Source organism: Schistocerca serialis, chromosome 3 (assembly GCF_023864345.2).
Source record: "Schistocerca serialis cubense isolate TAMUIC-IGC-003099 chromosome 3, iqSchSeri2.2, whole genome shotgun sequence".
NCBI classification, from domain to species: Eukaryota; Metazoa; Arthropoda; class Insecta; order Orthoptera; family Acrididae; genus Schistocerca; species Schistocerca serialis.
In genome coordinates, this window is record NC_064640.1 from 841,935,688 (window position 1) to 841,952,219 (window position 16,532).

The window sequence follows — 16,532 nt, forward strand, 5'->3', positions numbered from 1 at the left end:
AGCCTAATTCAAGTAATATCCTGTATGCTAAAAAGAGGTGTCTTAAAAAATATGAATATTGCTAAAATATGTAGAATTTTCACGTGGCTGAATAGTAGTTTAAGTTGAGAGGACATTGAATAAGTTTCAACAACACATTTTGAACTCGGCTGATGATCAACTACCTCAAACAGTGAAAAACTGCAAACACCAAAACCTTTTGAGTTCAACAGAATATATCTTCAGATACATAGCAATCACGAATAAATTTGTTAATCATTTTGATTTTCCCTGTGAGCTTTACAGATTTTCTCAATGCAAAAGAATCCATCGAAGTGTAACTAATATACTGAGGACAATAACTATTTGTCTTCTGAATGTTTTATAAAATCTAAACCTACTACAGTTAGTAAAATGTACTTGTACTAAAGGAATTTATACTCACTCTAGCCCGGGCATCGACTTGTGCTCCATTCCTTAAAAGAATACGGATGATATCTGTCTGATTGGCTCTTGCTGCCAGATGCAAGGGTGTCTCTCCACGAACTGTTGGAACATCAGGATTTGCATCATGTTGCAAGAGATAGATCACAATATTCATGCAACCCATGAAGCTTGCTACATGAAGTGGTGTTAGTCCTGACTGTAAACATAAAAAAAACACCATGATAATTTTTTGAAGGGAGTTTTTAACAATCAGTAACTAACTAACCAAGAAATTAACACATAATTTTAAATGAAAGTAATGAACATATAAATAATAGTTTTGAGCTAATAAGTGCTTGTTCATAACTGTATACTTATGATTGCACACCTAACTGCCATTATGTTTACTTTTTATCATAACATATATCTCAAATTTCTTTTTATCTTGTTTGCTGAAAGAGCTTCAAGTACTTTCATCATCAAAACATCATGTATAACATGATGTTAACAGTGGATTGTTGGAGATGGGATGCTATTTTAGATTAGAAATAGACAAGAAGGAAATTGCCCCTGCAGGCATATGATATGATACTGAAATTTCCCTAGGATGATTTTTAAAAAATGAAAAACTGTGTAGCAAAAGCTGAAAAGATGTTAAAACCAAGAACAGAATGCATCAGTTTTTTTTGTTGCTTTGCTTTTTGAATTATGTGTATCAACATTCAAGTGGAATGCTAATTGGTACTGAGATCGATATGGGCTTACACATAATATCTTTTTGACAACAGTTTTTTTTCTATTATGCCTTAAGCAAAATACAGAAGTACAACAGCCCTCCATCTGCCACCACTCCTCCAACTGAAACTAAGACCTATGCCACTGAGGAACATTCAAACAAAAAAAATGTTGTGACTGATCTGAGATTTGTGACTGAGTCATTTGTAACATCATCATACCAAAGTTAAAATATCATGGAATGGTACTCACAGTAGATTCAAAATTTTTGTCCTGTCTGTATGCTATAAAACAGTATGAATCAATTCCATGTCCATCAGATAGCAACGGACACACTGACATGATGTAAACCAGGATTCTATTTTGAATAGTTCAGTACTTCTAATGCACACAAATTATCTTCCAACAGCATTGTTAAAAGATGTCAATTTTGCTATTTATGCAGATGATAGAATGGTACTTCTAGAAATTAAAAAAAAAAACAGTAGCAGTCCTCTTACATAAAAGGCAGTTAATGATCTATTTGAAAGCATCAGCTCATGGTGCTAGAACAACGAATTATTATTATTATCTTTCCTTTCTCAGACCTTAGGTCTGGTTCGGAATGAAAGTGACGCGGACCTTGATCAAGCGTCACTTCCTTTTAACTGTACGGTATATGTTACATTGCGTTTAGGAACTTTCGGGTAATTGAACATGTATCAATAATTACGGATTTCTGAAGTTGTATATATAAGTTTGGATGTAGCTGTATTGCATTGATGTACTGGTGGATATTGCGTGGTATGACTCCTGTAGTTGAAAGTATAATTGGTATAATGTCAACTTTATCCTGATGCCACATGTCCTTGACTTCCTCAGCCAGTTGGATGTATTTTTCAATTTTTTCTCCTGTTTTCTTCTGTATATTTGCTGTATTGGGTATGGATATTTCAATTAGTTGTGTTAATTTCTTCTTTTTATTGGTGAGTATGATGTCAGGTTTGTTATGTGGCGTTGTTTTATCTGTTATAATGGTTCTGTTCCAGTATAATTTGTATTCATCATTCTCCAGCACATTTTGTGGTGTATACTTGTATGTAGGAACGTGTTTTAAAAGTTTATGTTGTAAGGCAAGCTGTTGATGTATTGTTTTTGCGACGTTGTCATGTCTTCTGGGGTATTCTGTATTTGCTAGTATTGTACATCCGCTTGTGATGTGATCTACTGTTTCTATTTGTTGTTTGCAAAGTCTGCATTTATCTGTTGTGGTATTGGGATCTTTAATAATATGCTTGCTGTAATATCTGGTGTTTATTGTTTGATCCTGTATTGCAATCATGAATCCTTCTGTCTCACTGTATATATTGCCTCTTCTTAGCCATGTGTTGGATGCGTCTTGATCGATGTGTGGCTGTGTTAGATGATGCGGGTGCTTGCCATGTAGTGTTTTCTTTTTCCAATTTACTTTCTTTGTATCTGTTGATGTTATGTGATCTAAAGGGTTGTAGAGGTGGTTATGAAATTGTAGTGGTGTAGCCGATGTATTTATGTGGGTGATTGCTTTGTGTATTTTGCTAGTTTCTGCTCATTCTAGAAAGAATTTTCTTAAATTGTCTACCTGTCCATAATGTAGGTTTTTTATGTCGATAAATCCCCTTCCTCCTTCCTTTCTGCTTAATGTGAATCTTTCTGTTGCTGAATGTATGTGATGTATTCTATATTTGTGGCATTGTGATCGTGTAAGTGTATTGAGTGCTTCTAGGTCTGTGTTACTCCATTTCACTACTCCAAATGAGTAGGTCAATATTGGTATAGCATAGGTATTTATAGCTTTTGTCTTGTTTCTTGCTGTCAATTCTGTTTTCAGTATTTTTGTTAGTCTTTGTCTATATTTTTCTTTTAGCTCTTCCTTAATATTTCTATCATCTATTCCTATTTTTTGTCTGTATCCTAGATATTTATAGGCATCTGTTTTTTCCATCGCTTCTATGCAGTCGCTGTGGTTATCCAATATGTAATCTTCTTGTTTAGTGTGTTTTCCCTTGACTATGCTATTTTTCTTACATTTGTCTGTTCCAAAAGCCATACTTATATCATTGCTGAATACTTCTGTTATCTTTAGTAATTGGTTGAGTTGTTGATTTGTTGCTGCCAGTAGTTTTAGATCATCCATGTATAGCAAATGTGTGATTTTGTGTGGGTATGTTCCAGTAATATTGTAACCATAATTTGTATTATTTAGCATGTTGGATAGTGGGTTCAGAGCAAGACAGAACCAGAAAGGACTTAATGAGTCTCCTTGGTATATTCCACGCTTAATCTGTATTGGCTGTGATGTGATGTTATCTGAATTTGTTTGAATATTAAGTGTGGTTTTCCAGTTTTTCATTACTATGTTTAGAAACTGTATCAATTTAGGATCTACTTTGTATATTTCCAATATCTGTAGTAACCATGAGTGGGGTACACTATCAAAGGCTTTTTGGTAATCAATGTATGCATAGTGTAGCGACCTTTGTTTAGTTTTAGCTTGATATGTCACCTCTGCATCTATTATCAGTTGCTCTTTACATCCTCGTGCTCCTTTGCAACAGCCTTTTTGTTCTTCATTTATAATTTTGTTCTGTTGTATGTGTCACTAGTTTCTGTTTAATGACTGAAGTTAATATTTTGTATATTGTTGGTAGGCATGTTATGGGGCAATATTTAGCTGGGTTCGCTGTGTCTGCTTGATCTTTAGGTTTCAGATAAGTTATTCCATGTGTAAGTGTATCAGGGAATGTGTATGGGTCTGCAATGTAACTGTTAAATAATTTAGTTAGATGTGAATGTGTTGAGGTGAACTTCTTTAACCAGAAATTTGCTATTTTATCATTTCCAGGGGCTTTCCAATTGTGAGTAGAATTAATTGCTTGGGTGACTTCATGTTGCAAAATTATCACTTCAGGCATTTGTGGTATCATCTTGTATGTGTCTGTTTCTGCTTGTATCCACCGTGCATGCCTGTTATGTTGTACCGGGTTTGACCATATGTTGCTCCAGAAGTGTTCCATGTCTGTTATGTTTGGTGGATTGTTTATTTCAATGTGTGTGTTATCTATTGTCTGGTAAAATTTCTTTTGGTTTGTGTTGAATGTTTGGTTTTGTTTCCTTCTATTTTCACTTTTTTTGTATCTTCTGAGTCGTTTGGTGAATGCTTGTAATTTCTGGTTCTTTTTGTCTAATTGCTCTGTCGCTTCTTGTTGTGAGATTTTACCTAACCTTTTTCGTTTTTTTTCCGAGATTTCATTTCTTATAAATTGTGTTAGCTGTCCGATGTCTTTTCTCAGTTTTTCTATTTTGATCTGTAGCCTGTGTTGCCATGCTGGTTTTGTGGGTTTCTTCTGTGTGTTGGTTGGTTCTGATCTCTGTCTAGTGTGTATATTTAGTGTAGTGAGTGCTCCTATATAAACCAGTAGTTGTAACTCTTCCATAGTTGTGTTTTCATTTATTTTGCTGTGTATGATTGTGTTGATAGTTTTTATTGTTGTTTCGACTTGTGGGTTATTTGGTGGTCTATGCAAGAATGGTCTAATGTCTGTATTTGTGTCTTTGTATTCTATATATGTTAGCTGAAATTTTTCTTCTATATCTAATATCTGTGTCACTTTGTGTTCTATTTGTGCTTGTTCTGGTGGCTGCCTTAAGATTTCGTTTTCCTCTGATTGTTTAATTGGTGCGTGTTGTTCTTTGTTTGTTTGCTCTGGGATGTTTGAGTCCATTACTGTATTTTCTTCTTCTTCTGATTGCACATTATTTTGTTCCAGTATTTGTTGTACTTGTTGTTTGATGTTATCTAATTCTGACTGGGGTATCCTGTTATTTTTTATTATTACACGGATCTGATCAGCTAGTCGTTGTTCTGTTAAAAATTTTAATTCTGGGTATCTGGTAATAAATGTTGTGTATACTTGTGATCTGTATCCAGTAGTGTTGGTTCCTAGGTTTGTTGCTTGGTAATAACAGAACATGAGGTGTCGATTAACTTCATCTGACCATCTCATCCTCTGTCTTTGTTTTCCTTCTAGGGTGGTTGCAGGAAGCATATCCTTCAAAACACCTCTATTTGGATTTAAATCATTTTCCAGTTGGCTAGCAGTGTCGTTACCATTGTGGGCGGGCATAGGGTTCAAGCGTCGTCCCCGACCATGACGGCGCTTGTCCGAGGCTTCATTAGTTCTGTCCTGAACCAACTAATCACACTAAAAGGGGGGTTAGCCCTATTAGTGGTTTGTTCTTTTCGTCGCCTTTTACGACTGGCAGAACATACCGGAGGCCTATTCTTTTCCCGGGCCTTTATTTTGTTATTATTCTTAAAAGATGTGGTACACATAATTCAAACACCAGAAGCTATGCAATGAACTATGAATTACACTGATTAGATAGTGTTTAGTTTTTGAGACAGTAGATAGATCATAATATAAATTCCCTAACCTGCACCTGATAATTAACAGTGTGCATTAGTTCAGGTAGATTTATAGTACCCATTAGCACAGCTATAAGTGTTTTAAAAATAAAGAACTCAGTTTATTCCACAAAATTCCATTCACTGATCAACTACAGAATCAGTTTTGGGGAATCCAGCTTAAAGGAGCATGTTTTATAAGAATTATATCTAGTGTTACTTTCAGAACTTCCTTCACAGATGTCTTTATTAAATTAAAATTAAACTTGGTGTCTTGGCAACTGTTCAAGAATACATATATTCATTAATACCTTTCTTATTATCAATATTACTCCCCTCTTAAAACCATAATGCAACGTGTTGTTATAATATACTAAGGCTGAAAACAACCTCTACAAAGACTTCAAGGGCTTAAAATTTGTACAGATAGGAATGAGACATAAAAGGGCATGTCTATTGAGTCTCCTGTCAGAGAATATTGCAAATTTTGTGGGAAATATAATGATGTTTAAGAGAGAACTGAAGTGCACTCTGTCAGGCAACATGTTCTAATCCACTGATGAATATTATTGTAGGAAATCTTAAAATTAGCGTATTGTACATGGTGTCCATAATTAAAGTTTCAAAACACTGTAGAAAGAGAACCACTTCTCAGAATGAATTTGAACAGTATGTTACTGACACAGGGAGAACTGTCATGGGGGGGGGGGGGGGGGGGGGATGAGTCAATATATGACACTGTAAGTGTATTAATGTAAGTGGGTCAGCTACAAATGACAGATGAATCACAATATGATGGCTATGGTTTGAATTGCACATTCACCATCTGTACTGTTCAGTGTGCATGACTGCACAGATTTGGCAGTCAACAGTTAGTCAGGTAAGCCCATCCACCACACAAAGATCATACCACATTGGATGGGAAAAATCAGTTTGTAAATGTCCTGAGGCTGAAAACAGCGTAAAAAGCAAGATGGAATTGGTTTCCAAATGTTGTGAGAGTGGTGCAAAACATGCTCATTATGCTGTCTACAGTTTCCTGGCACACGTTGAACTTGAGAAACAGCATGTTTCACAACAGATCAGAGTGTCTCAGGGGTAATGTTCAGAATGTGTTGCACAATGAGTGCCTTCAATTCAACTATGTTCAAATGTGGAGCACTGGACACAACATATTTCAGATAACTCCACAGCCAGAAGTCACACTTATCAAGATCAGGTTACCTGGATGGCCAGGCTGTAGGCAAATGATGGCTGATAATTCTAGCATTTCTGAAATGTCTCTGCAACAGCCTCTTCACTGGCTGTGAAATGTGTAGAGGAGTGTCATTTTTGCATAAAAATGATCCTACCCACACATCCACACTGTTGAAGGGTTGGAATGAGGCTAGTGCACAAAAGACTCTCATAGAGTTTATCAGTGATGGTACAGGTAACAGAACCAAAGGGCTCATCTTCTCAAAAAAATACAGCCCTATGATAAATGATGCAATTGACCAGCACCACATAGTCACCTTTAAATAATTAAGTCGAACCAGTTGATGTGTGTGTGAATTTTCCATTGCCCACATTTTGCAATTCTGGATATTGACATATCCTTGGAGATGTTCATAATGTTCACATAATGTTACATTGTCATTCATTGTCCACTTCAATATGAGCAAGAAATTCCAGAGTGAACATTTGTCTTGCTGGAAGGTCATCAGGAAGCAACTCCTGAACATGGGTGATTTTATATGGATAGTAGGGAAGGATGTTTCATAGGATTTCATGCACTATGCTCACAGGCATGTCCAACATTCAGGTCATTCCCTGTCCTGCAATGTTGTGATCACATCTTTGATAGATGTCAGATCATCTGCTTTGCTCCCTCTGCCACACTGCACTTCAAAGGAACCTGTCGTTTGTAATTTTTTAATCATTTTCTCCAGACCCTCAGCAGACACTTTCATACACTTGACTGTCATGAAATCCTGCGGGGCTGCTGGAGGACAGTCACTATTCCTGTAAAAGAGCTTTACCAGCAGCATGTGATCCTTCACAGAGACAGTCATGCTGGGCATCTCGGATGCAAATTGAGGAACAGCTATGTGCTGTGCACCTGTTGGTATGCATATTTTGACATTTTGACACTTAAAGACTATCTACTGATCAAATTTTCATTAATATTTTTCCCATGATTTTTCCTATCACTTCAGTAATTTGCTGTTGAAGTCTGACATCATTCTGAACAGGTATTCTCTTTCTACAGTATTTTGAAACTGGAACTTTAATTATGGACACCCTGCATATAATATAATTAATACTGGCACAGTAGTGACAGTTAAGTCATTGTATTGTATTGCATTTAAAGGAGATGGATATCCTTGGCTTTCTCCCACATCCTTAGAACCCTCTGTAGTATTCACAGAATATGAAATATGATTCGCCCACTGGAAGAAAAAAAAAAACTTCACTGAATACAATATGCGCTGATCCAGTACTAATCATGTAAAACCGATCATTACTGCTTGTGGATTTTTCTTTGCTGCTTCAGTCTCTGTACTTTACCTTCATATCAATACAAGGTACATATGAAGAACTTGCAAAAACATATGTGATCCTTAAAAATCCCTGGAAGTCTGCAACCACAAGCATCTGTGGTAAAATTGTGGTTCTCACAAATCCCCCATTACCTAATCTTAACATTAAAGACAAGGGACGTAGAAGGTTTGTCAAACCTTTTTTGTCAACTGTTCATGTCAATCAATATAGAGAAAATACAATCAGCATCTTAAAAATCTCTCTTTATACAGGCTTTTTATCAACAACTAACGGAAATATGTTCATAAATGAAAGTTTCAAACGGGTGCAACACACACTACTGAAAAATGTAATGTTCACATTGTTTTTGTTGTTGTGGTCTTCAGTCCTGAGACTGGTTTGATGCAGCTCTCCATGCTACTCTATCCTGTGCAAGATTTTTCATCTCCCAGTACCTACTGCAACCTACATCCTTCTGAATCTGCTTAGTGTATTCATCTCTTGGTCTCCCTCTACGATTTTTACCCTCCACGCTGCCCTCCAATACTAAATTGGTGATCCCTTGATGCCTCAGAACATGTCCTACCAACCAATCCCTTCTTCTGGTCAAGTTGTGCCACAAACTTCTCTTCTCCCCAATCCTATTCAATACTTCCTCATTAGTTATGTGATCTACCCATCTAATCTTCAGCATTCTTCTGTAGCACCACATTTCGAAAGCTTCTATTCTCTTCTTGTCCAAACTATTTATCGTCCATGTTTCACTTCCATACATGGCTACACTCCATACAAATACTTTCAGAAATGACTTCCTGACACTTAAATCAATACTGGATGTTAACAAATTTCTCTTCTTCAGAAACGCTTTCCTTGCCATTGCCAGCCTACATTTTATATCCTCTCTACTTCGACCATCATCAGTTATTTTGCTCCCCAAATAGCAAAACTCCTTTACAACTTTAAGTGTCTCATTTCCTAATCTAATTCCCTCATCATCACCCGACTTAATTAGACTACATTCCATTATCCTTGTTTTGCTTTTGTTGATGTTCATCTTATATCCTCCTTTCAAGACACTGTCCATTCCATTCAACTGCTCTTCCAAGTCCTTTGCTGTCTCTGACAGAATTACAACGTCATCGGCGAACCTCAAAGTTTTTATTTCTTCTCCATGAATTCTAATACCTACTCCGAATTTTTCTTTTGTTTCCTTTACTGCTTGCTCAATATACAGATTGAACAACATCGGGGAGAGGCTACAACCCTGTCTTACTCCCTTCCCAACCACCGCTTCCCTTTCATGTCCCTCGACTCTTATAACTGCCATCTGGTTTCTGTACAAATTGTAAATAGCCTTTCGCTCCCTGTATTTTACCCCTGCCACCTTTAGAATTTGAAAGAGAGTATTCCAGTCAACATTGTCAAAAGCTTTCTCTAAGTCTACAAATGCTAGAAATGTAGGTTTGCCTTTCCTTAATCTTTCTTCTAAGATAAGTCGTAAGGTCAGTATTGCCTCATGTGTTCCAGTGTTTCTACGGAATCCAAACTGATCTTCCCCGAGGTTGGCTTCTACTAGTTTTTCCATTCGTCTGTAAAGAATTCGTGTTAGTATTTTGCAGCTGTGACTTATTAAACTGATAGTTCAGTAATTTTCACATCTGTCAACACATGCTTTCTTTGGGATTGGAATTATTATATTCTTCTTGAAGTCTGAGGGTATTTCGCCTGTTTCATACATCTTGCTCATCAGATGGTAGAGTTTTGTCAGGACTGGCTCTCCCAAGGCCGTCAGTAGTTCCAATGGAATCTTGTCTATTCCGGGGGCCTTGTTTCGACTCAGGTCTTTCAGTGCTCTGTCAAACTCTTCACACAGTATCATATCTCCCATTTCATCTTCATCTACATGCTCTTCCATTTCCATAATATTGTCCTCAAGTACATTGCCCTTGTATAGACCCTCTATATACTCCTTCCACCTTTCCGCTTTCCCTTCTTTGCTTAGAACTGGGTTTCCATCTGAGCGGAAAATCGGAAAATCGTAACACGGTCCCTGACTTCAGCCGTCGCACGGACGCCAAAATGGAAAATATTGAAATAAACGATATCGGAATTGAAAAACAACTGCTATCACTTAGTAGCGGAAAAGCATCCGGACCAGACGAGATACCCTTAAGATTCTACAGTGATTATGCTAAAGAACTTGCCCCCTTTCTATCAGCAATTTATCGTAGATCGCTGGAAGAACGTAAAGTACCTAGCGACTGGAAGAAAGCGCAGGTCGTTCCCATTTTCAAGAAGGGTCATAAATCAGATGCAAATAATTATAGGCCTATTTTGCTTACGTCAATCTGTTGTAGAATAATGGAACATGTTTTGTGTTCTCGTATTATGACGTTCTTAGATAATACAAATCTCCTTCATCATAACCAACATGGATTCCGCAAACAGAGATCATGTGAAACTCAGCTCGCCCTATTTGCCCAAGAAATTCACAGTGCCGTAGACACTGGCGAGCAGATTGATGCCGTATTCCTGGACTTCAGGAAGGCATTTGATACGGTTCCGCACTTACGTTTAGTGAAAAAAATACGAGCTTACGGAATATCGGACCAGGTTTGTGATTGGATTCAGGATTTCCTAGAAGAAAGAACACAACATGTCATTCTTAACGGTTCAAAATCTGCAGATGTAGAGGTAATTTCGGGAGTACCGCAGGGAAGCGTGATAGGACCTTTATTGTTTACAATATACATAAATGACTTAGTTGACAACATCGGTAGCTCCGTGAGGCTATTTGCAGATGACACGGTTGTCTACAAGAAAGTAGCAACATCAGAAGACTCGTACGTACTCCAGGAGGACCTGCAGAGGATTAAAGCATGGTGCGACAGCTGGCAGCTTTCCCTAAACGTAGATAAATGTAATATAATGCGCATACATAGGGGCAGAAATCCATTCCAGTACGATTATGCCATAGGTGGTAAATCATTGGAAGCGGTAACGACCGTAAAATACTTAGGAGTTACTATCCGGAGCGATCTGAAGTGGAATGATCACATAAAACAAATAGTGGGAAAAGCAGGCGCCAGGTTGAGATTCATAGGAAGAATTCTAAGAAAATGTGACTCATCGACGAAAGAAGTAGCTTACAAAACGCTTGTTCGTCCGATTCTTGAGTATTGCTCATCAGTATGGGACCCTTACCAGGTTGGATTAATAGAAGAGATAGACATGATCCAGCGAAAAGCAGCGCGATTCGTCATGGGGACATTTAGTCAGCGCGAGAGCGTTACGGAGATGCTGAACAAGCTCCAGTGGCGGACACTTCAAGAAAGGCGTTACGCAATACGGAGAGGTTTATTATCGAAATTACGAGAGAGCACATTCCGGGAAGAGATGGGCAACATATTACTACCGCCCACATATATCTCGCGTAATGATCACAACGAAAAGATCCGAGAAATTAGAGCAAATACGGAGACTTACAAGCAGTCGTTCTTCCCACGCACAATTCGTGAATGGAACAGGGAAGGGGGGATCAGATAGTGGTACAATAAGTACCCTCCGCCACACACCGTAAGGTGGCTCGCGGAGTATAGATGTAGATGTAGATGTAGATTCATACAAGTCATTCTCCTATCTCCAAAGGTCTCTTTAATTTTCCTGTAGGCAGTATCTATCTTACCCCTAGTGAGATAGGCTTCTACATCCTTACATTTGTCCTCTAGCCATCCCTGCTTAGCCATTTTGCACTTCCTGTCGATCTCATTTTTGAGACATTTGTATTCCTTTTTGCCTGCTTCATTTACTGCATTTTTATATTTTCTCCTTTCATCAATTAAATTCAATATTTCTTCTGTTACCCAAGGATTTCTACTAGCCCTCGTCTTTTTACCTACTTGATCCTCTGCTGCCTTTGCTACTTCATCCCTCAAAGCTACCCATTCTTCATCTACTGTATTTCTTTCCCCCATTCCTGTCAATTGTTCCCTTATGCTCTCCCTGAAACTCTGTACAACCTCTGGTTCTTTCAGTTTATCCAGGTCCCATCTCCTTAAATTCCCACCTTTTTGTAGTTTCTTCAGTTTTAATCTACAGATTGTGGTCAGAGTCCACATCTGCCCCTGGAAATGTCTTACAATTTAAAACCTGGTTCCTAAATCTCTGTCTTACCATTATATAATCTATCTGATACCTTTTAGTATCTCCAGGGTTCTTCCATGTATACAACCTTCTTTCATGATTCTTAAACCAAATGTTAGTTATGATTATGTTGTGCTCTGTGCAAAATTCTACCAGGCGGCTTCCTCTTTCATTTCTTAGCCCCAATCCATATTCACCTACTATGTTTCCTTCTCTCCCTTTTCCTACACTCGAATTCCAGTCACCCATGACTATTAAATTTTCGTCTCCCTTCACAATCTGAATAATTTCTTTTATTTCATCATACATTTCTTCAATTTCTTCGTCATCTGCAGAGCCAGTTGGCATATAAACTTGTACTACTGCAGTACGTGTGGGCTTCGTATCTATCTTGGCCACAATAATGCATTCACTATGCTGTTTGTAGTAGCTAACCCGCATTCCTATTTTCCTATTCATTATTAAACCTACTCCTGCATTACCCCTATTTGATTTTGTGTTTATAACCCTGTAGTCACCTGACCAGAAGTCTTGTTCCTCCTGCCACCGAACTTCACTAATTCCCACTATATCTAACTTCAACCTATCCATTTCCCTTTTTAAATTTTCTAACCTACCTGCCCGATTAAGGGATCTGACATTCCACGCTCCGATCCGTAGAACGCCAGTTTTCTTTCTCCTGATAACGACATCCTCTTGAGTAGTCCCCGCCCAGAGATCCGAATGGGGGACTATTTTACCTCCGGAATATTTTACCCAAGAGGACGCCATCATCATTTAATCATACAGTAAAGCTACATGCCCTCGGGAAAAATTATGGCTGTAGTTTCCCCTTGCTTTCAGCCGTTCGCAGTACCAGCACAGCAAGGCCGATTTGGTTATTGTTACAAGGCCAGATCAGTTAATCATCCAGACTGTTGCCCTTGCAACTACTGAAAAGGCTGCTGCCCCTCTTCAGGAACCACATGTTTGTCTGGCCTCTCAACAGATACCCCTCCGTTGTGGTTGCACCTACGGTACGGCTATCTGTATTGCTGAGGCACGCAAGCCTCCCCACCAACGGCAAGGTCCATGGTTCATGGGGGGGAATGTTCACATAAGATAAATATTTCATGTCTTGTGTAACTGCTTTTTCATTACTCTGTCACCGTATATTATGCTTACAAGGAAAGATATATAATTCAAAACTTTTTCAATGATCATTACCAACTTCTGAATATCAAATGAACCCATCATAGGCTATTTCACCATTACTATAAAAACTTGTAGCACATAAAGGAGAAAGAAGGATGACAAACAGAACATAAATTAATACAACAAACTGTATTTTCATACTTTAAACAAAATAGTATCTTCATCTGTGGCTCTTACCTCATACTTTCAATTATCAATTGGAGTTAGGTTACTTTGCTATTTATCAGTGTCCTCTGTACATATGTAATTAATAAAATTAAGAATTTCAATTCATAATTGGCTGAAACGTGAAAACACAAGGACAGAAAACTACAATTTTTAACAGTTTCAATAAATTCTTCTCAAATAATTTTATATCTTTTTTTTATTCACCATGAAACTTTCATTTATGGTGGTCCCACATAGTCTGAAATTGGATATCCATCTCTTCATATTCTATGAAAATAAGCTATGAGTTACTGTCTACGTTCATTACATTTCATCTGCAGATGAAATATTAATTGTGAAAGAAAATGAATTTACAAAAAGTGTTGAAAATACTTTGGGAAAGCTTGCATCCTGGTTCCATCAAAATGGACAGAACTAAAAGCATTACCTAGGTTTCTTAATGAGTTCAAACTATGTCATTGAAACTGGGTGACATAAAAACAGCTTGCAATGATCAGGAAATGACAGAAGCTAAACAAATGAAGTTTTTAGGCCTAAATATTGACTAAAATGTACATCAGAAGGTTCACACAGCCTATTTAAAAAATAAATTTGCACTGCAAATTTTGTCCAAGAACACTGACATCAGTATTACAGTGCATCATAGTTACTTTGAGTCAGTTATACGTTACGAGTCCATCTTCCAAAGAATTCAAACAAACCTTGCAAAGCTATAACCAGAAGACAATTATTAAGAACATGTGTGTTGCCAAATGAAGGGTGTTCCTTCATTCACTGTTAAAAAATTTGAAAATATTAACCATTTCTTCCCTGTGCATTTAAGAGCTCTTCTTTTTCTTGCACAAAAATTGCTGTAAGTCTGAAACTTTCTACTTCCAGCTTTATTATAGCATTTGTCACAGAGGAAATTTTAACCTTTCATTCAATGTTCAAACTGTATGCCCAGATACCAGAATGTATGGGATTGAAAAATTATGATAATCTAAAAGGTAGAATATATGGAACATTGAGGTTGATTCACTGACAAGATTGATCCTTACTTTTCTAGTTGAAAAATGCTATAGTTTTATCAAATAATTCACACATGATGTAGACAGAGTTTGAATAACAAAACTGTATATTTTGCTGCAGACTGAGAATGCAGCAGGTGACACATTACTGGGTCACTGTATCACAGTAATGTGTGGAAAACAGCATAAAACTTCTGTATTCCTCTAATTTAAAGAAATGTTCATTTTAAATCTTGACATGCTCCCTGTGTAATAAAACAAATTATTTGAAAATTGTATGATTTGATGAATAAAACAAATTTAACAATTCTGGTTTTTCTTGGTCAGAAAATAGTCTTCACGAGTAATATGGCAATTGAGCTTTAAGGAAACAGCTTAGGATTTTTTCATGCCTTTGACACCTCAAAGTCATCTTTACAACCTCTGCTTCAGCCTACATCACACATACAGTTGCTTACAACCACTGTTACTATTTTTACTATCACGAATTCCCAAATATCATTGGGAACGTACACACAGAAAGGGATTGGAGAAAGAGGAGGGGATATTAATACAATGTAGCTCACACTGTACCAATATGATATATAACATACAGAGACAAACAGGTACACAAGCTACAAAATACAATGTTTGTTGAGGACAGGGATGAGGAATCATGCTACATGTGAAATGATAACATGCTGTTTATAGCATGAACAATTTATATTATGAACAAGCCCAGGGAATGAGTACCAGGATAAAATGATGAAATAACAGCATCATTCTTAGCCTGTCCTCTCTCCCACCCAATTCTCACTTTTTTTCATCTATCTACATTTCCTCAATCTTAGTTCTTCCCCAGTCCCCCACCGCATCATCATGTTTGGTCCATTAATAAGGTTTAACTCCACAAATAATTTGAATTTTAGAGTTTATTCTTATAAATTCAATATGAGACAGTCACCAGAGCAATAAAAATTACTGAGAGAGAGAGAAATATTTAAGCAGTTTGTGCAATGAAATACAATTTTGATTATCAGTTCCTGGTAATTGTAATAAGAGAGGAGAAGGAGTTTGATAAAGAGAAAGGATTTCTGGTAATGGTACAGGAGCAAACTTAGAGCAAAATTGATTTTATATCATTTCTATGCCTTTACCATATTTGCCCGATTATAAGACGACTTTTTTTCCCATATTTGTCATTCAAAAAATAGGTAAATGGTTTTACACCATTTAACAGATTAATATAGTGGTCCTCTCAGATTTACAGATGAAGCTATTAGGGTTTCATACACATTTATTTTGAAAAATTCCGATGTGTAGAGCTTAACAAATAATACCTTCATTCAAATAGGCTTGAAATTTCCCAACACACAGAAGCACTCAATAAAGTATCAATCCTGTTCAATCAATCACATGACATTTGACTTGCAGCACTAGTGCAATGGATGGATACATGAGGAACTATGAACTAGGCACTACAACAATCTAATGCTCTATTTAAAAAATTGACAATTTTGTGAAATACAGGAGAAAGTATCATTAAATTGCCTGTGGACAAATTGTTCATGCTCATATGGTAGGTGCTTCCATATCCAAGAGAGTAGAAATTTTCAATGTTTCAAGACACACTGTATCGAAGATCTTTGCCACATATAAGAAAAGGGGAAAAACATCATCCACCATGTCACAATGTGGATGAATAGCATTAAAGCTATCAACTCATAAATGTTTGTCATATTTGAATAGTTTTTCAATAGGAGTTCTTGTACATGTGTGGATACTAGATATATTCATTTATGCTGATTTTTAAGTGAAGGTAACAATGAAAGGTGAAGTTCTTGTACTTCAAAAACCATTACATGATTCTGAATTGAAGTCAGTATTTTATTTGATTATGAGAAACTAATAATTTACAAAGTGCCTTGCAAATGAAAATTTGCTAGCTC

The 16,532-nt window shown here is 37.0% G+C and overlaps 1 protein-coding gene across 1 annotated transcript in view; it reads right to left on the bottom strand.

The window, feature by feature from the left end:
* LOC126471256 (ankyrin-3-like) overlaps positions 1-16,532 on the bottom strand; it is a 636,759-nt gene that overhangs the window by 270,934 nt on the left and 349,293 nt on the right. The window contains exon 9 of the mRNA XM_050099375.1: positions 425-622. Coding sequence (XP_049955332.1) covers positions 425-622 — 198 coding nt within the window. The remainder of the gene's footprint in view (positions 1-424; positions 623-16,532) is intronic.